Source organism: Camponotus vicinus, unplaced genomic scaffold (genome assembly GCF_025532165.1).
Source record: "Camponotus vicinus isolate PSW18456_S1 unplaced genomic scaffold, iyCamVici1.0 SCAF_13, whole genome shotgun sequence".
NCBI lineage: Eukaryota > Metazoa > Arthropoda > Insecta > Hymenoptera > Formicidae > Camponotus > Camponotus vicinus.
Window position 1 is genome coordinate 13,804,118 of NW_028141949.1, and position 22,949 is coordinate 13,827,066.

Consider the following 22,949-nt stretch of genomic DNA (forward strand, 5'->3'; position numbering starts at 1 on the left):
GTTAATTATTGTTTCAGCAATGGCAGAAGGAAATGGGGAAATAAAAATGGAAGAAAAGCAAGAAATGGAAAATTTGGAAAGGACAGAAGATTTTAACAAACTTATGCAATATGGACTAGATGAGAAAGTGGCTGCCAAACTGGACGAGATTTATAAAACGGGAAAATTGGCTCATGTTGATCTGGATGAAAGAGCTCTTGACGCTTTAAAAGAATTTCCAGTTGATGGTGCACTAAATGTGCTTACACAATTTCTGGAATCTAATCTAGAACATGTATCTAACAAATCGGCATACCTTTGTGGAGTAATGAAGACATACAGACAGAAGAGTCGTGCAGGTCAAGGAACAGGCACCAGCACAACACCTAAAGCCCCGGATGAGGACAAAATTAAAGTAAAGTTATACAAGTTGATTATGATAATTTAAATTTGTCACAATTATTTTTGTTATTGTTTAAATGCTTATATAAATGGTATTTTATAATAGTAAAAAATAATTTTAGATGATTCTGGAGAGAACAGGATATCCTTTGGATGTAACTACTGGACAAAGGAAATATGGTGGTCCTCCACCAAATTGGGAAGGCCCAACTCCTGGCACTGGTTGTGAGGTAAATTTAAATAATTTATACGTAAATTTTCTATAATTAGAATGTTTATAAAATGTAGTTTTATTTTTAAATTTTTATATATATAAATATCGCATAAAATGTCATAAAATTATTTATATATATATATATTGTTCTTTTTTTTTTTATAATAAAACTTATGTACATTATATATATATATATATATATATATATATGAAATTGCTTGTGTTATTTTTTGAAATTGTTACATCAAATATTTTTACGAAAAGGTATTTTGTGGCAAAATTCCAAAAGACATGTATGAAGACGAATTAATTCCGCTATTCGAAAAATGTGGAAAAATATGGGATTTGAGACTGATGATGGACCCCATGTCAGGTTCCAACAGAGGATACGCATTTATCACATTTACTAATAGGGAAGCTGCACAGCAGGCTGTTCGAGAGGTATGTCATATATATTTCTTCAAATTTTTATTATTATTGTGTAGCTTACTTATGATGTATATATATTTATTTTTTACTTTTTTCCTAGTTATACCGCCATGGATAATTTAAAAATTTTTATTTTTTTATTTTTAAAATTTTTATCAATGTTACAAAATTATTATTGCTACCGAAATAACGCTCCTTCGAAATGATTAGAAATTAATAGATATCAGTTTTCAAATATTTAACTTTAAATGTTTTATGAGATTTGCAATAATTTCTGATAGTATTAAATAATTAGTGAATATTTTGTTGTGACATTATATATATATATATATATATATATATATATATATATATATATATATATTTATATATTTATATTTATATGTACATATATACATATATATTTATATGTATATATGTATATATAATGTATTAATATATAATGTTATAAGTTATAATAATGTTGATTAATTAATAATATAATGAAATAATATATAAATACATTTATTTTATGTTCTCTAAGAATATGTTTTTTTTTTGCTAGACATTTCGAATGACTGTTATGTATTCCTATGTGGCTTGTTCTGTATTGTCCATATTTCTTTTTTTTATAATAGATTTATATGGACATCTTATTATTTTATTCAATCTCTGTATAGCCTTTTTTATATATTAATCTTACATTTCTTTAATATATACAGGGTATCCTGCTTTAAATAACGTATGTGAATATCTTTGAAATTATTGGTAATATCGAAAAAATTCCTAGGAAAATATATATACATATATATAAATGGAGACATAGAAAAGATATGAAGATTAACTTTATTTTTTTTTAATGGAATCATATACTTTGAAATATATTAATGGATGCAGCTCTTCATTCACTATAAAAAAGTATTAGGGTATTTATCAAAAAACTATTAGTTGAGATATATCTTAATTCTGGTTTTATTATTACAAAATCATACTATAAACAACAGTATGCTATTCATCTTTTTAAAATTGAGGTCTTTTTAGAAGATTGCAAGTAAATCTAGGTTCATTAATATTAAAAAAATATTCTGTTTAAATATTAATGAGCTTAAATTTACTTGCAATCTTATAAATGATATCTCAATTCTTTTAAGCATTTCATTGGAAATTTGTTAACATGTTTGAAGAATCCTTTACTTTAAATTGTTTGAAGTAAAAGAGTTCTTGTTTGTTGAACAGTTTTTAGTTCTTCTTTTTCTTTTGTAAACTTTATTTTTTAAATAATTTAATAAAAATAATATCAAATTCGGTTATTTTGATAAAAAGTTGATTAATTTATCCAATCTAACGAAAACTTTTCATTTAATGTTTGAGCTGGGGCATTGTTTTGTATTATAATTATATCTGCCTAGTTGTTAGATTGCTTTAGAAACACAATGAGTTATATAAATTTTTTTATCATCGGTAAATTAGTCTAAAAAGAAAAAATATTAACTATATCTACAATATATCTACATATCATATATCATATAATATCATATATCATATAATATATCTACAATACTATATGACACCTCAATAATGACTATATGACACCATGTAGTATAGATAAAGACACTGATATAGAACAGGATAATGCTAGTGCTAATGTTCAGTCCAATATGATAATCATGTTGATCATTCGCATTTGTTCTCTATTACTATAGTAAAAATTTGTTTTGCCAGAAACCAAGACATATGAAAAAATATAGATTTTAGAATATTTTATGCTGAATTTATTGACAATTGAAGTTTGTGAACAAAATTTTCATCACTTAAAACTTGATGCACACATACATAATATGTATTAAATAATATGTATAAATTAATTTCTTGTAACTCATTGATTCAAGAAGTTGTGGAGTAAAATTAAGTTCAATTTGACAACTATGGAGATTTCTAATTATTGTTGCTGTAATTACAATATTTTGTAAATTTGATGACAATCGATGGACATTTTTCATAAATTTTTGTCGATCGTGCATTTTACAATAACAGTATAATATATTTAAATCTTGTCGATTTGAGTATTTTTCATGATATCGTTGTGCCGTTCCTCTGCAATATCTACAATGACATTCTTTCAATATTAAAATTATGTCAACAATTTTACTTTAAATATAATCTGCTATCTTTAATAATCTCACAAACGAACTTTGGAATTGCTAAGATAAGAAAATCTTGAACAATCATTTGAAAGTATCCTACACAATATCATTTGTTTATAAACATTCATATAAGCGTAGATGTTATAGGCTACACATAAATATATTGAAATCAACGCGCGCGCGAGTATCATATTTCGTAATATAAAAATTAAAATATCTTCTAAACTAATGGTTATTTGATAGACATATATTAATATTTTTTTATGGCAAATGAAGAGTTGTATCAATTAATGCATTCAAAAATATAATTATATATATATATATATATATATATATAAAGAAAAAAATGGTTTCAAAAGAATTGGTCTTCATATATATCCTTCGTACAAAAAAACTATTTTATAAATTCCACTTATAAAAACTATTGATTATCAAATTACATCCCTATCAAAATCAAATTTTTAATTGAGATACTTTTCTTTATCACCAATAGTTTTGAAGATATTTGCATGCATCATTTAAAATGGAACACCCTACACACACACTACACAGGGTGTCTCATTTAATTTTTAATGCTCAAATGTCTTAAAAAGATTGAGTTTTTGAAACTAAATGTTTTAAACTCTAAAGTTATTTGATTTCAAGAGGATATATGTACAATGTTACAATTTTGTTAATTTGACCTCGCATAATCTTTTTCAATATCAATTATGTCAGTTATTTAGATTTTTTAAAATAAATTACTTTTTATTGTATATTCATAATGTTGACATCAAGATATTCTTAAAAATAAAATTTCTTTTTATTTGAGTCCTTGAAAACAGTTTTTGACAAAATGAAACAAGAGTACTAGTTTTTTAGGAAAAAGATGTGGAAAAAATCTAAAATATTTTAAATCGAAAATATTTAAAAATAGAGAAAGAAATCTATTGGTTTGAAATTTTGTAAAAAGGCTTATAGATAATTTATCCTTGATTGTCCAACGTGATATCCGAAAATGTATTGCTATTTTAAAGACCTTTATCTCACATAAAAATAATTATTATAAATTATTAAAATCTACAAAATGATATAAAAGTTATTTAAGAAAAATGTTTCACAAATTTTAACTTTAAAGACAAATATCTCAATAAAGATATTGTAAAACATTGTAAAGCAAAATGTTTTTCTTATTTTGATCTAGACTATAACATTCAAACTCGGAGAGGGACATCTTTCCTAAGATTAACATTGCCCTTAAAACTAAGTAACTTTTGTTTGAAACATTTGTCAAAAAAAAAATCCAATTTATTAAGATATTTGAGTGTCGAAAATAAAATGTATGACATACATTATATCTGAATGTGTGCTACGTATGTGTGAGTTTGTGTGCGCGCGCATATGTGTTAAGTATGTATACATGCGTGTACATATATATATACATACATATGTATGATTATATGTACACACATATGTATATATGTTGCAAATATAGACGTGCGCGCGCGCGCACGCGTGTGTATGCATTTAGCTAATTGTAAGAACAATCCACATAATGTATGTTTTATATGCATATGTCCCTGTCTATTTATTCGTGTTTACGCAGTTATATATATATCCAACTGATCCCGAATATTTAATAACATTGAAAAATATATATTAATGATGTCCTATGGATGAGTTTCTTTTTCCAGCTCTCCTCTTTGCTCAGTGGGCAAAATTGGGAGTGGAGAACCTTTCCGAAAAAGACAATGATTGTGTGGTTTAATTGGTTAGGGGTATATTTGTCTAATTGGTTAATTCTCATTAGACAGTGACAATTTTTGTAACAAAATTTTGGAAAATGTTAGGCTTAAAATTTATTTACAGGAATACATGATACGTGAAAGGCCGGTTTCCTATATTGTGAAGATTCGAGCGACAAAGCCATGCCACTTTCTCGCTTTCGTGGATCCACACTATATTATTAATAATGATTGTATATTCTAAATTGAAAATTTAAAAAAGAAATTTTTTTTTCAAATTTCGCCGTAATTATCTTAAAAATTACGAAACTGCCTCATTGGAACAAAATTAGGCATGTGTATGTTTTCTTCATCCCACAGCTCGATAATCACGAAATAAAACCCGGCAAGAGTCTGAAAGTAAACATTAGTGTTCCTAATCTACGACTTTTCGTGGGAAACATACCAAAGTCAAAAGGCAAAGAGGAGATCTTGGAGGAATTTGGTAAATTAACAGGTAAAGTGAATTCGAGGCGTGTGTACCTACCTACCTATTACCTACCTGTCTACCTGTATTGTATAACTTAAGAGTGGTAGTTTTTAAGTAGTGGTTGTAGATGGTATGGAACTATGGAGCATCCAAGGATCATATTGACTCCATAATCTGCGAATACACCTTATGGCACCTTTAGTTCTGGTCTCCTTGCCTCTCGGTTTATTAGTGAACAGTAACACCTCTCTGGTCCAAGTCTTCTTTTCCTCACATATATTTAGGTTGAGTTATGAATTTATCTGCTTCCTACTCTTTACATGCGATTATCTTATTATCCCCGTGCTTCCTTATTCCTTGATTTTATGTAACTGATCACTCAATCTTTATTACTGATACTCTTCTTCGTCTTCTTTTTTTTTATTTTAAAGGTGAAAAAGAAAAACGAGGAAATGGAAAGAGAATGTGGAAGTTATATACTTTTAGATTGTTTTACATACACACATATAATTGACAGAAAAATATATGCTGTCTTGCATCATTGCAACTTTGCAATATGCAAATGTGATTCATGACTAAGTCTTAAGCTTTGGGGGTATGGGAGATTTGCGTGGACCGCTGGGGCGTTTGGCTCGCTAACAAACGGACAGGCACTCCCACCCACTCTTCTACGATATCGATCCTAGAACTATCATATGATCCACATAATCCTTTGAGAATCAAACTTTTGATACTCTTATGTACTCCCTCCCCCCTTAAAAGACGCTTCATGAAATCCCATGTTCAGGCAGCCAATAAGCAGGTGAAATCATAAATGGCAAGCTTAATTGGCACTCTCCTTCCACATTATTCTTACAGCTGAATGATTATGAGATTCGGAAAGGGAAAAAGATTGGTGTTACCGTATCATATAACAATCATCGCTTGTTTGTGGGAAATATTCCAAAGAATCGAGACCGAGATGACTTGTTCGAAGAGTTTACAAAGCACGCACGTAAGTTGACAATTGTCCTTAAATCAGCGAGCAGTAACCAATGGAAGTTCTATGGGAAGATGATGAAACAAAAATTTCTTATAACGAATCACGTGTTTTTTAGCAGAGACTTGCCAGGTGGGTTAAATCCAACCCTCTTGCATAAATGTGAAAAAATCTTGTAATAAATATTCGGAAAAACGAAAACTTTTATTATACATTTTCGGAGATTATCAAATATTTGGTAACACTGACGAATTTATTTCTATATAAGCTAAATGTGAACTCTTCATCGTGATTCTTTTATTTTTATTTCTAATTAATTTTCATTTGTAAAATTTGTACCGTTGCAATAAGTAGATAATCGTAATTGTGTGTAATTGTATTCTACAACTAAATGAATTTACACACTATAATTCTGTTTGAATCATTTATCTGAGATATTTTTTTTTAATTTTGTAGTATACAATATGTAATACAAATTTTTATATTTTATACTTTTGAGAAATTATAGGTATATCTGACTTTAAGTCACAAAATTCAAAGTTTGATAGTAAATATAATTTGATAGTAAGCATTATCATTTTATGTAATTCTTTCATTTGTACATATTTATGGAAAAAAATTTTTTTAATTTATTTTTTTTTATATTATATTAATGTTTATGTTTTATATTAATATTTTGAGAGAGATATATATATATATATTAAACTACAATATATTAAACATATAAATATCATAGAAATATAATCGCATTTCATGAATGAATAAATGTAAATTTATTATGACATCTTCAGATAATTAATTTAATATAAAAGAAACACTGTGTGTAAATTTGAAAAAAGAGAATGGTCAGTGTGATTGAACGAATGTGTCTGATAATCATTACATTTTGTATGTGTTGGGGGGCATAAGATTCTTGCATGTAACATCAGAATATGGACACAGAGAGGAGATTAGTGGAAGAGAATAACAATGATAAAGACAAACGTCATTATTAAATTGATGAGGCACAGGAATAATATTTAAGAGTTAATTTTAAGAGAACAATTCATACAATGGTACAAGGCATCTAAATATTTTGTTATATATCACATGTAATATAATAAGTGGAAGAAAATTAATGCATTATTATTACAATTTTTGCCAATGTATCAATACGATTAGTAAATAATTATAAGGAATTTTAAAGTATATTATATATATTTAATAAGTTTAATATATATGAAACTAGTGATTTGTTGTTTGGATTTGTTATTAGTAGTATATATATTTATTATTAGTAATACGAGTCAGATGCCTTGTTATCCAAATAGCTTCTAAACTGAGAGGAAGGAGAGAAGGACTGTTGCTGAGAAATAAATGAAGAGAAATAAAAGTTTTCTCTTGGAAATTGTCAAATTACTTATGTTTGACAATTTCATAATATTTTTGGAGAGGATCTATCAATACAGATTAAAATGAGATCAGAGAGAGCAGAAAATACGAACGATATATTGCTACATCTCAGGATTAGAAGACAGAGAATAATATATAATATTAGATTGTCAATCTTTGCTCTATATATGATCGAGTTATTGCATGAGAATTCTAATAGCATGAGAATTCTACTTAATAATAGTATTGATATGTCTTGAAATGATTAATCTTCAATTTTTTCAAACATCCAGATTCAGTAAAAGTAAAAGAAGGTTTTAAACATATGTATATCAAAAGAGTGTTTTACAGAATTTAGAGCTTTCAATCTTTCTCTTTGTAGTTATTAATAACATCTTTGCATTTTTTCTGTTCTTTTAATCTTGGTTATCTATAGCTTTTTATTCGAAATTTTATTGTGACACAATTTTATTGCAAGCAGTTGGTGAAGTAATATCTCTTATTTTTATTCATTTTATGTTCAATCTTTGGATAGTTATTTTATCAGTAAAACTTTCTTTGATTAATTTATCTCTTTTAATTTGTTTATCTTTTTTTTAAGACTTTGTGTTAATTATATTAAGTATATTAGTTTTTAAAACATGTGCAAGAATATATATATATATTATATATATATATATATATATATATATATATATATATAAAATTTAATATTTCCAAACAAAATTAAAATATTAATAACTTAAAAAAAAACTTAAGAAAATAAACTGACACAATCTCGTATTTTGAAGATACATATAATTAAATAGTATATAAATATCTTAAAATTTTACTATAAAATATCTTACATACCTTGAATAATGTAATATTTGATTGATGCAATCTTTCATTTTTATCTTTAATTTACCGATGGGTAAACACAACATTTTTTCTATTATATAAAAGGGAACATAAAAATATAATTGTTGGAAATTGTTAGAAAAATTATTGATTATAATATCTCTATTTTTATAATAGAATTTTTATAATATGAATAAATTATTATCAGTCAAAATATAATAACTTCATTTAAAATGAATATTGAATATTGAATGATAAATTTAATTCTGATATATATTAATAAATATTTAAGAATATTCAAGATAATATAATGATATATATTTATAAATACTTAAGAATATATTAATAAATATTTAAGAATATTCAAGATAAAATGATTAATGTATCTACAACGAGATGCAAATTTCTGGCTTACGTTAACCATCGTATGTGAAAACATAATAGTTTGTTTAGATCTCTATATTTTGTTTTTACAAAGAGAGTTTCCATTCTTTATTACATAGTAGCAATCCTTAAAATCTCGTGATTGCCGATCAAATTTCGAGTGAATCTCATCCGCTTCTCGTATGATTCTTTTTCCGATATATAGCTGGCCTGACGGAGGTGATTATCTACAGCTCACCAGATGACAAAAAGAAGAATAGAGGTTTTTGCTTTTTGGAATATGAATCTCACAAAGCAGCTTCCTTAGCCAAGCGAAGGTTGAGTACTGGACGTATCAAGGTTTGGGGATGTGATATTATTGTTGATTGGGCCGATCCTCAAGAGGAACCAGATGAACAGACTATGTCCAAAGTAGAGTGATATTAAGTTTGATTATTTTTATTTTATTATATTTTATTATGATTATTTTATTTGTTATTCTATAGTCTAATTTTACTGGTTACGCTACCAGTTAAAATACAAATTGTAATCCAAATTATTCTGTTTTAGGTACGTGTGCTCTATGTACGAAATTTGACGCAAGATTGTTCTGAGGAGAAGTTGAAAGAAAGCTTCGAACAATATGGCAAAATTGAGCGAGTGAAGAAAATCAAGGATTACGCCTTTATACATTTTGAAGATAGAGATAATGCTGTTAAAGTAAGATATATTTTAATGTAATATTATTTCTGGTTTATAATAATTCTACTATATTTTTTAAAAATTCATTTTTAATATAAATTGTTAATATACTTATATGCTTCTTTTTCAAGGCAATGAACGAATTAAACGGCAAAGAAATGGGTGGATCTCACATAGAAGTCTCGTTGGCGAAACCACCATCTGATAAAAAGAAGAAAGAAGAGATGTTGCGCGCTAGAGAGAGACGAATGATGCAAATGTTACAAGGTAGAGGCGGGTAAGCTATCGATTTTGATATTTATTATTTATATGACTGATATTTATTTTTTATTTATTATTCACAGCACCTTTTTCATTATATTACTTTTCATTATATTATTTTTATTGCTCTATTTCATATTTTTATTTATGGAAATCTAAATCATGGTGTTATGTAGTTTTCCTTTTGATAGTGGATCTCCATCTCATCCGAGTATGATGGGTGGACCAATGCCAGTTCGTGGGCCTGCACAGGGACCTCGGGGAACCGGTGCAGGTATGCGTGGACAAATGGGACGAGGCGATTATGGTTAGTATTCATTTTCTTTTCTTCTTTTTTTTTGTTGTTCATTGTTTCGCATATTTCTCAAAAATATATTCTTGCGACTTTGATTTTCATGGCAAAATGAAAATTTTAGTAATTCTTTATAAATGTCACACACATACACACACACACACATTTATATGTATGGATATAATGAATATATATGTGTTTTTGTTCCGCTCGATTGATAACAAAATTTCTATGTTTAAATATCAAATATTTCATACAGATTTGACATATGTATGTATGTATGTATGTATGTATGTAGTATGTATGTATGTATATATGTATGTACGTATGTATGTATATCTAGAGCTCGAAATATCAAGGCATTTATTCGCTCGTTAATTACCCATATATTACATGGGTAAGCATCGATTCTGCGAGTACTCTCACTTGTTATGACATTATTTTTAGTAGATTATTAATTAAAAAAAAATGTAACGACTATAAACATATATCTTTATAATATATCGTTATAATAATGACAAACAAATTAGTTTGCTGAATATTATTTTAGGACTGATTTATTTACCTATGGTATTCACACAGTCATTGATTAAATTTAAAAATTTATAAATATGAAGTATTTTTATTATATAAAATATCCACAGAATATATCAGTTTTTATTCGTGCAAAACGGATAACAGGTGATTGTTTATTCCTCATGTTATCTGATTTCTCTCTTTTCGAGCTTTAATGCATGTTCTTTATTTAATAATACAAATTGATACAATTCCATTCTTATAGTCACGTTTTGATCAAACTTCGATTAAAGTAATTGTTAATTAACTTTTAGTGATGATTAACAACAAGTTTTCTATTATATACAATATTTATATCAATGAAAATTTTGTCTAAAATGTTGATCATTCTGCAGGTTAATAACAACAATTAAATCAAGATTTTGTCAAAGTGACTAAGAAACAAATTATATCAATTTGTGTCATTAAATAGGAAGGGGGAAAATCATTTAATGTATACACACAATAGAGTCTCCTTAATTTTCATGCTATTAATTATGATACTTCTTTTTATACATGTACTTTCACGAACATTACATTTGCTCTGTATCATAATATGAACAAATCATATCGATGGCATGCGCAAATGATAGCTCCATGTTTGCTTTTCGAAAATATTCCGTTCTTATCTTCCCAGAAGCCCAAAAATTGATGAGACTCTACTGTATGTATTTAGCGCGGAGAAAAAGTAACGGAACATCCTGATATTTCAAAAACTATGGATTTTAGAAACAAATACAAAAATTATAAGCCAGAATGGATTTGAAATCATTATTATATGATAATGTTAATATGATCTTAGTGTTGTCAAGGTACAAGTTATCTAGAATTTTAAATAAAAACTTTTATTTTTCATTAGAAATTTTTATGTAGCTTATGTTTTCTTGAAAGAAATGTTTTTTTAAAATGACATAAAATGATATAATTAATATATCTCTTTTAGATTAAACCGTTTTTAGTATATTGCCGTTATTAGCATAATCTTAAAACGGACAGAAGAAATAAAATCATCTTTGAGTATTCTCCTTTTTTTTCTAAGACAATGCGATCATCAATTTAAAAGTAATCAGCTCTGATTTCTAGTTAGTCTAGTCTGTTTAAACAAATCTTGCCAAATAGCAAAATGTTACAAAATGTTGTCAGCAAAAAGATTATAAGTTTAATGTAGGAACTGTTATTTCAGCAGATTAGAGCATTCCGTTACTTTTTCTCTCAACCTGTGTATATATCTATACACATTCATGCGCGTGCGTGTGCATATACAAGATGTACCAAAACTACCGAATGTTTTTTTAATAAAATTCTCTGATCAATTTAAAGATATTTTTTTCAGTGAAAATATTGAGATATTAATCATTTTTAAATTATAAATGGTGAATAAAGAAAGATTATTCTCAAACTAAATTTTGTGGAGAGTTAAAAGATTAACACTATCATTCGATTGAAATTTACTATAAAAGAATTTTAATTTAAGGTTTATTTACAAAAATATATGACAAATTAGAAACTTGCAAAATATGATAATCTCGTTTAACATTTTCGATGAAGAAAAATAATTTCTAAATTAGCTGGAGAATTTATTACTAAAAAAATATTCGGTTATTTTGGGACATCTTATATACGTATGTTGTATATGTATGGATGTGCAGAATGTCGTTATAAATGATTACCCCTTTCTATTTTTTAATCTAAAAGTAATAGACCATAACACAAACAGACACACACACATACACACACAGATTGTCTCATAAAAATTGTGCCAATGCTCGTGAGGGAGTAAGGTGGAGAGTAGTAAATTAAATAAAAAAATTCTTTATCATTTTGCAATTGTTGCAATAATTATTGAAATTTTAATTTTAAAACATTGGCTAATAAGCGCACGTTTCACGCTTTAAGTGCCAGTATGTAAGTGACATATGACAACGAAAAAACAATAGTCAATGCAATCAAATATGCCTAGATCTATGTTTTAAGCGTGTGACATTCGCCACTAGTATGCCTAGAGCATTAGCACAATCTTTATGAAACATCTTGTATATATATATATGTTATGTCTATTTCCCTTAATTTAAAAGACAAAAGAAAGTGTCAGTAAAACACCCTGTATATACACATGCAGAGAATGTCTTGAACGTTACAGGAAAAAATATTTTAAAATTTTTCGATTTATTTTTCATCAAGAAATGGCTATGTATTTAATGAGCGCAAGTTAATTAATATATGCAGGATGCTCGATTTAATCTGTCTAATAACATATGTACAATATCGTGCCTTAAATAAAAGAAATGAAAATAGAGAAAGTTAATGGGCTTGTGAGTAATTTTGAGTCGAATCATTTACGAAAATTGCTATGGGAGATGGGAGGAATAGAGTTTGATTCTCAATTCAGTCACTTGCGCCTTACATAGTTTTCTAGCCCGTAAATATTGTTTTTTTATTTGTTAAGTTGAAAAATATGCAAATGTCTTATACAAATACATCAATGCCTTTACTACAAATGAATTGCTACGAGTATGTCTAGACTTCGAGTACGTGTCTTCTGCCGTCTTAAAACTCCTCTTCTCTTCATTCATTAGTAAGAGTTGAGCCAAACGATTCATGTAATTTTTGTAGGACGTTTCCATTTGAAAAATTCGTTCGAAATTGTCCATAAGCTATTTCATTTTCTCATTTTTATTTTTAAGGTATTATATTTCACATATTATCAGATTAAATCGATCGAACATCCTGTATGTATGTGTGTATACATCTATACACGCACAGATTATATTTTTTAAACGCATGTTACATCGTGTAATATTTCGTACGATATTGAAAAATTGATGATTTATTATTTTTATTAAGATATATATTTTGTTGTTAAAATTTTTAACGTGTAACATGTTTAATTTTTATTGATATATAGCTCTTATTTGCAGAGAAAGAATAGAAAATGCAAATGTTATAATCTTTTCAATTAGTCTTTTAAATTAATAAATTTTGAAATTTTTAAATAATTTTTTTTTATATATTGAGTTTTATATTTCAAATAAAAAATATACTATTGAATAATTTTATAGTATCTTTAATATAATTTTCATATAATATTGATATCTCTCGCATGTTTTTGGAAATTTTTCACTATCTCACTATATATTTATCTTACGCGCATGATAGGCTACTTCGAATGTGTGAGCAAAAGATATATATAGTTGAATATTTTCACATTTTATGTGATAATTTTCTCTTATAATCTTTATTTTCTTGATTTTGAAAATTTCTTTTGTTACACTTTTCTTATATTTTTATTATAGTAACATTTGACATAAAAAAGATAAATTAATGTAAAATTTAGTAATAATTGTTAATTTTGTAATTTGTAATATAATAAATTCGATGTGTTCTCAGAAAATATTACATTTTTCTTAAATCAGTAAACTAATAAAATTATATTTAAATAAATTGATATAAAAAATTATGTTACAAGAATACATAAATTATTTTTGCTTTGTTAAAGTATATCAAGAATTTCTCATTTCACAAGATTGTAATAAGAGAGTACTCAGTTTAGATCAAATCGATGTAAATTGATGTATAATAGCATTTTTTTGCCATTTAATGTAACATTGATTCTAATTTCTAATTTTAGAATTAAATAATAGTATTGTGTAATTGTGTGTGCATGTGTGTGAATATGCTAGATGTATGCGTAGCATTGTAACACAAACATCTTGTTGCCTTACCACTATTGCCTTCTGTGTGACACGTGTTTTTTTTGTTTTTAACAAAAATTTAATTGCATGTATATCCATCTGTTTTGTTTTTTTTTTTATTTTGGTGCTCTGAGAATTATAGTGACAATTGTTTTGCACGGAGTTGCAATAACATGCATTAAGAGGAAAATTTTTGTATAATTTTTATCTTGTTTCTGTTTTTGTGAGCGTGTTTGTATTTCGCATATTTTGTGCAATGCATCATCAATTCAAAAATCTGTTTACAGCTCTCAAGGAAATAGGTAAGCCGCGATAATGAATAGTGAATGTAGAGTATCATATGTAGTCCTGTATATTTTTTTTCGTTTGTTCATTAATACCTTTTTTATTTTCAAATTTAAATACATATTGAGCGATGTTGAAATTGAATTTCCTCCAATGTAAAAATGTAAACTCTCTCTCTCTACGAAATTTATAAGTTTTTTGACGATTTTTTTACGACTTATTATATATTAAATATCTTTGAGAAATTGTACTATTAATAAAAATATAAATTTTTTCTTGTTTTTCTCTAAAAAAGATTAAGAGTAATATGAGCCGTTAGGCACAGATGCGCATGTTAGAAAATATTCAATTTTAGTTTTAAGAAGATTGTTATCAGTTATTTGTTTTAAGAAGATTGTTATTAATTGTTATAATAGCAACATATTAAAAATTAAGGGATAGATATACAAATAGATGATTCAAAGAACTTATCTAATTTCGTTAGAATTATGATCACGGATTCAAACCCGTAAATATTAATTTTAAAAAATACAATAAAACAAACTGTAAATTATTTCTAACTATTACAGTTAATCGATTACATCAACAATCGTCATATTTAGCCATTAACAAGAAAGTAAATCGGTGGGTGAGAAAGTCGTTCGATGATGTACTTTAGCATTATCTCTAGAAACTGGCAACTAATCAAACTTTTGTCGCGCTAATAAGATTAAAATTAGTTATTGCTTAGCGACAATAAATTATCTTTTAATCAAATAATAATTAGTTTTCAATTATCAATATTTTATTCAGAAAAACTTAAAAATCGAAATTAATCCCATCCATACAGTATCTGGATGTTACTATGGAAGGTGGATTTTGAGTACCTTGTAGTATGGATATCTGTGCTTGACGATTCGTATTTATATCTTTATTTCGGCATTATGTGATTGATATTTTTTGTTTATAATATAACACGTGTGTGAATTAAAAAATGAGAATTTTAGGATTTACCATAAATTAAATAGTATTATCGAATTATATTATTTTTCTAAATTTAACAATAAACATTTGAAATTTTTTTTTGTATTTATTTTAATGTAATATTTAAATATAATGTTATATTTAAATATTTTATAATCAGATTTTATAAAATAAATTAAATATTATATGTATTTGGAGTGAAATTTTCAAGTAATCTTACAACTTTCTATCTCAAGAAATATGATGGTGGTAGGATAATCAATACATAGTTATCCGTGTGGTATTATATAATTGTAAGTGATAATGAGTATTATTATTATATAATTATGTCTTTTATTTGCTGAGACTATATTTTTTTCACACGAATTATTTTACTTAAATATGATTAAATTTGTTTTTATTTTCCTTTCTCTTTTGTTTTGTTAATTATTGGCATTTTCAAAATTATCTTTTCCCGGCATGCCTTTTTTATAATATTGAAATAGTATTATTTTAGTAAGTTGCTAATTGGATATATCGTGGCTAAATTTGGGTCTATTTGTAATGTGTGTTTTTATAGATTATGATTACGACTATTACGGTTATGGGGATTATCGAGGTGGCTACAGTGATCCCTATTACGATGACTATTATCGATACGAAGATTACTATTTCGATTATGCACCGCCTCCGCCGCCTGCCAGAGGGAGAGGCAGGCAGCCTCAACCGGTGGGTCGCCTTTTTTCATGGTTCTAAAATGTCATTTTTGTTTCTGAAATTATATATAATTATTTTTTTATACATATTAGCGGTAGTTTGATTGTGGCACAGTGTTCGCGGATTCTCCTAATATGTTATACATATTTCCAATATACTTTTGCCTAGACTCTCTGCCTATATATTTTCTTTACTTAAACGTGCAAATTAACTGACTATGTGCTAATTCATTATTATTAATGTGCAAAAAATTGCGCATTTTTAATGTGTATTAATTTCATAATATTGTTAAATACATCGCATTCACAGTATACGAATAGCATTCATCTGAATTTGAGAGTTTTACAATGAATTGTATGTATGTCTGAGAGAAAGAGAGAGAGAGACAGAGAAAATAAATAAGTGTATGGATGAATAAGTGAGCGAGTTATCGAACGAATGAATGAATAAAATGAGTAACCAAGCAAATGAGCGAGTTTTCGAGTAAATGAGCGAATGAAAGAGTGAATGAATGAATAAATGAATATGAATGAATGCTGTTTAAAGTATACTGTGATGTATTGTATTTATATGGAGATTGACACACAAACACACACACACACACACACAGACACGCACGCACGCATGTATACACGCATGCACGCACAAATCCTACATGTAAATACTATACTGATTAACGCCAATGCTTTAATACTAAAGTTAGATCCCTTAAATCCGAACACGTTGCCACTTTCAAATTGCTTGCAAATCATATCTGAGCCATGGTAGACCCATTCTAAATTTTCAAGCAAGATACAGCCGGGAAAAGCAATTTATTAATAAATAAATTTAAAAAAAGAAAGAAAAGAAAAGAGAAAATACAGAATATAAACGAAAGTTTTAAATTACCCGAAAATTCTCTGAAGGAAGAAGATAGCACATTTTTATATTGTTGCAGGATTTCCTAATCTTACTTTTCTCTCACTGCTACTCTAGCACAGTTTCAGGAAAACTCCAGATGTAGGCAGAAAGCAGCATACAGGACTTTCTCTCTTTCACTCATTCATTCACACAAACACACAAATATATGTATATGTGTATATATATATATATATATATATATATATATATATATATATATATAAAATCTATATACGAGCAATTTACTATTTTTTCTTCCTGTAGAGCGACGTTGCGTCTCGTGGCTCGGATATGATATTTTTTCTATGTCAAGTTACAGGGTTATCCAAATATGACGTAGAAGAGTGTATAGGTGCAAGGCGCAAAATTTTTTTATCATTATTTTTACCACAATTTTATATTGCGATCAACTCTCTCTTTCTCTTTTGTTAATGTTTCATTACATTATAATACTACAATAACTCAGTTTTATTATATATCATATCCAGTACTTATGCTTCCTGTATCATGATATGATATATACGTCGTAGTTGATCATCGCTTTAGAGGACAAACAAACGAGAAGAATCTTTTTCAAATTGTCAAAATGCTTTGACATTATCTTGTATGTTTCGATAATTATTTCGCTTTTTACTATTTTGTACTTTCTGACGTACTGCCGATTATATATCCAACAAATTGTGTTCGTTTTTTCAAAAAGTAGATTAATTTTTCCAAATATGTTCTTAACGATCTATATTTTTACGTTGCTTAAACTCATACAATATGATTTTATTCATGTCATACATTTTTTTCTATATGTACCCTTCGATTCTTTTTTTCTCACGATTTTTTAAATCGTTTACATTTTTTCGCTATATCCGTATAGCATTATCAATTTTTCTTCTAATCAAAGATAGAGACAATTCTCTTCTTATTTAAACAAACTTTATCAAATATGTCAAATATGTTATACAAGTTTGAAAAAATGGAACTAGAATATAGAATATCTTACTTAGCATGATTATCTAAAATATCTGTTGTTTTTAATAAGAAAATTTTTTAGAGAGAAATACAGTTTGAAAGAAATATACTTTAATTTGAAGGGACATCAATTTTTTAATGAAATCATACACTTATCTCATACACTCATTAACTCATATATTATTATTAATATCATTGTAGCAAACATTGAAAAAAATTTATTAATAAGGGAAACACCAAACAGGCCATCCCTTTCGATTTGACTGATTTTAATACATGTTAATATTATTCTTTCACTAATCTATGGTAAAATAATAGAACTCAACTTTCAAATATTCGCGAGATATCTCGAATAATTTTCGAAATATATCAAGAAAAGTAAAAAATCGCTACATATGAGGAATGGTGAAACCATTCACCCCTTTATAAATCGTTTTTGAGCAGTAACTGAAGATTTTTAAATTCCTTTATTTATCCCCCCCTTCCTACATATGTATAAAATTTCATCAAAGTAAGAATTTCGCGAGTTCCCTTGTTAGTCACTAGACTACAAGTCTCTTTTTCTTATCTGCAAATTTCTTCTTACAATTCGCTATATAAATACCTCATAAATTTTTAAACGCATTTTTCTCATGAATACTTGAAAGTTGAGTCCTATTATTTTACTATGGATTAGTGGGAGAATAGAATTATAACATATATTAAAATCAATCAAATCAAAGGAGGCTATATCTGATGTTTTTCTTATAAGATAACAATATGCTTATCAAATAATCTTGAATACGAAATTTAAAGCAGTTTTTGACAAACAATTTTAATTTATTATTACCAAAATCGTATTTTGATAATTCGAAGTAAGTTAGTAGCAATGTGATTATTTTTTAGTTTAGTATATTGTATTTGAAGAATAAGAAAAATTAATATTTTTCTGGACTTTACAGCAATATGTTGAACAGCGATTATTTTAGGGATCGTGTATTGTGATGGCTTAAATTTTTAGGAGTTTGGCAATAAATAATTCTAGTTGATTTTGTGTTAGATATAAATTTTAGATTAAATTTGTTTTCAAAATATGAAAAAATTTAATAAGCTTATTTTAAATTAATTGCTTTAAAGTGTGGTAATTCCGTAGATTAAATGACATGTTTTAATGGATCAATATACAAAAATATCTTATTTAAAAAAAAAATGACGCATGTGTAACATGCTTTTAACATTCTGATCATTAAAAACGACAGATATTTTGGATGATTACATCATTAAATGTTCAAACAACAATCGTATGCATCATCTTCTTCAATTCAATTTTTTACAAGACCATAAAAGTGCATCCAAACGAGTATAGATATACTCATACGTCCTTATATATTATATTTACATATTTTGTATTTTACATTTAGATAAACAATCGCGTGTAACGCGCGCGTGGCGTACGCTATGTACACTTACACTAATACACACACACACACAATATGTACATATATATAAAATTCAACTTAATGTGCTCTGATTTACCTAAAACAGGAGGAGAAGTTTGTCGCAAATTATAAACAACACTGTCTGAATTGAGGAATGATGCCATGTGAATACAATTTATTCACAAATGGTTTATTATACATGTATATTGTGCCTAATTATGCTTTATTTGTAAATTATTGTGAATTGTGTATAGGTAAAGACCACGAAGATAGATGACGAGGAATAGGAGGATTTTTTCCCTCGTATATAGCACCACCAGTAAACACATCTCACAACTCTTGCTTTGGCTCTCGCCGTCCCCCATACCCATGTATATAAAATAATATCATAGCTTCCATGCTTAAATCAGATTTTTTTAATCGCTTAATAATGTGTTACGCTACTTATTTATATAATATGCCTTTTGGTTGAATTTTGTTTTAGCTACCAGTGCAATAGCTTGTGTCGCTTAAAAGTTCCTACGCCAACCAATCAGTTCGCTTTTCGCTTTACTACATTGGATAACTCTGCTAACTCCTACTGCTGTATGTAAAAACGTGGTTAGTAAAGATTTGGTTATAGGATCTATCTCTTTTGCCGCGTTTCTTCCCGCTTTCTCTTTTCCGCTTTGTTATTTCCGCTTTGTCTTTTCGCTTTCTTTTTTGTCTCTTTTCTTTTTCCCTCTTTGTCTTCCACATTGTCCAGTCTCTTTTTTTCTCTGTTACTTCACTTAATCTCTTCTCTCATGCTATGTTCATAATGTGTATATAAAAACCTTGTATGTATGTACATATGTGTACATCTTTAAATACATGAAATAGGTTAATATGTGTAGAAAATATTTCGATCAGCGATATATCGACTAATTTTTTTATTTATCTTATATGTTAATACAATTATTAGCAACATCTTTAAGGGCCACTACTGCGAAATATGCCTAATTACATATAAGACAGAGGAAATAATAACAAAAGAATGAAAAATAATTAAAATGCAGATATATGCAAACAATTATGTAATTAGATAGGGTAACAGTTTGGGTGTGTGTTTATTGGTCAGGCTGGTCGTGGCCGTGGAGTAGTGCCACGTGGCCGAATCGGTGGCCCGCAAGCCCGTGGGCCAGTCAGGGGGGGACGCAACCCCGCAGCTTCAGGGGTCCGTGGGGTCCAGCGGCTGGCCGCTCGTGGGGGGGTCCGCGCCAAGGGAAGTTTACCAGGTGAGGATGGTCTGTATCTCCACAATAAATCATCTTTTACACTGTTTACACTTAACTTACATTTTTCCCACTACATATACATAAACATAAACATATACATATACATTTACTATTCTGAATTCATTGAAATACATTTTACGTGTGAAAGTTTGCATTGACATCATTGGTCTGTAACTATCATTATATAAAAATTTGTTGTATTATATTAATGATGGAATTCTTAAAATATCATTGATGAGGATCTCCAGAAAATGTAAAAAAAATGATCATTGTTCGGATATATAGAAACAATCGGTTGTTAAAATATTAAATCTTATATAGATATTATTTTGTTAATTCAATTTTTATAGTTTTAGGGAATTAATACAAATTAAAATGTTGAATTACGATGTTACATAAAGAGTGTTTATCATAACGATATTCATGAATTTTTTAGCATCTACAATAGATTAATAGAAAAAAAAATATATATAATTGTCTTATTATCTGCTTCAAACTAGCAATAAATTGAAGTAAAAAATCGAAAATTTTTTCCACTAAAAAATCAAGACCATTTCTTGAGTTTTAAAAATAATATTTTTTTTATATAATTTTTTGTATAAGTCTCTTGATAGTTGTATATGTTTTAGTTATAAAAATATTATAGAGAAAAATATTAAATAGATTTATCAAAAAATTAATAATTTACGCGATATTCCAATTTATTTAGATATAACAAGAGATGTATAGATAATATTTCTTTATTAATTTTTTGATTTTAATTCTGAAACTTTTATATAAGGAATGATTAAAAGAATCATTTATATAAAGAATAACATCATATAGGACTATTTTAAAAACTTAAAAAGAGAACATAAATTTTAGATAATTTTATATATATTTTTAGTTTATTGCAATATTTACAATTGTGATTATCATATTATAATAAACACTCTCTAATAATGTTACTTTAACTTTCATTAATAAAAAAAAGATATAAATTTTTTTGGTAGTATTGCTTGGCTTTTAGAGTAATGATCATTATTATAAAAAAATTTGTTCTTTTTTTTGGCAAATATACATAAAGTTTTTTTTTGCTATATTATATTGCTATTATAGTACTAGCTGTTACAGATAGCATCATCGCATTACTTAAGTTCTACATAAGTTTCTTTAACGTTAAATATTACTCTTTTCGCTAAAAGGCTTTCTATTAGATATCTGTTTTTCTTCTGCGAAAAGTTTCTTTGCTCTTTCTTTGTCTCTGTTCTGTAAAAAAAACCACATATATTGGACACATCCGAACAGTGTTTCTAAGCACCATTTTTTCTTTTTCTTTTTTTTGTAAAAAGGGATAGCAGAAAAAAATTGATAAAAAATTATTCTCTAAATAATTTTTTCCATAGTTGACAATGCATATCAAATTTTTCTGTTATCAATTTTTACAAAAAAAAAAAAAAAACCCGGACATTATATGTGCGTAATATCAATAAAATTTATTTATCCTTTGTTCTTCCATTAACTAAAATATAAAGATAATAGTTCCAATTAACCATTATAAAAAGGAGTGATACATTAAATCTGTTATATGATCATCACATGCAGTACTTTTTATATTATTTGGGATGTTTAATTATATTTTGATTCTCTCTCTTTTTACAGATTTGCTATTGATAGATATTTTCAGTGAGGTTCTTTAAAAATGTTTATTATTTAGATAATACATAATGATAATTAGTTTATCATACGACTGCACATTCCTCTAGATTATCATGGATTTTTCACGTATTGTTCACCTTACAGTAAACGATCCAATCCACCTTCCAACCAAGGTACCCGAGTCCCATCTACTTGATTGTAACAGAGCAGTAGGTTAGTTCTGCCCTTTTTATAGTATTTGTTCAAGAAGATTTTGCAATTTTATAAAGTCAATAGAATATATCGATTAACTTACGTTTTATTTAATGTTTCACGAATTGGAGCTTGGTTATCACTATTCGACCGTACATCTTTTGAACACCTCACCATATACTCATACAAAAAACTCTGAAGCTCTCTCTCTTTCATCTTCCTATGTATAATATTTTCCAACGT

At 27.2% G+C, this 22,949-nt stretch overlaps 1 protein-coding gene across 16 annotated transcripts in view; it reads left to right on the forward strand.

Moving 5' to 3' along the window:
• The window catches only part of Syp (synaptotagmin binding cytoplasmic RNA interacting protein), a 31,769-nt gene that overhangs the window by 4,657 nt on the left and 4,163 nt on the right, over positions 1-22,949 (forward strand). For 4 of the 16 annotated variants that reach the window (XM_083086842.1, XM_083086841.1, XM_083086837.1 and 1 more), the window contains exons 2-12: positions 18-394; positions 504-611; positions 860-1,036; positions 6,199-6,334; positions 9,120-9,325; positions 9,464-9,613; positions 9,727-9,872; positions 10,033-10,163; positions 16,203-16,351; positions 20,720-20,885; positions 22,659-22,727. In XM_083086842.1, the coding sequence (XP_082942968.1) occupies positions 20-394; positions 504-611; positions 860-1,036; positions 6,199-6,334; positions 9,120-9,325; positions 9,464-9,613; positions 9,727-9,872; positions 10,033-10,163; positions 16,203-16,351; positions 20,720-20,885; positions 22,659-22,727 (1,813 nt within the window). In that variant the 5' untranslated portion in view covers positions 18-19. Of the gene's footprint in view, positions 1-17; positions 395-503; positions 612-859; positions 1,037-5,231; positions 5,368-6,198; positions 6,335-9,119; positions 9,326-9,463; positions 9,614-9,726; positions 9,873-10,032; positions 10,164-16,202; positions 16,352-20,719; positions 20,886-22,658; positions 22,728-22,949 lie in introns of all 16 variants that reach the window. The other 12 variants (XM_083086845.1, XM_083086844.1, XM_083086847.1 and 9 more) reach the window with 10 other exon arrangements.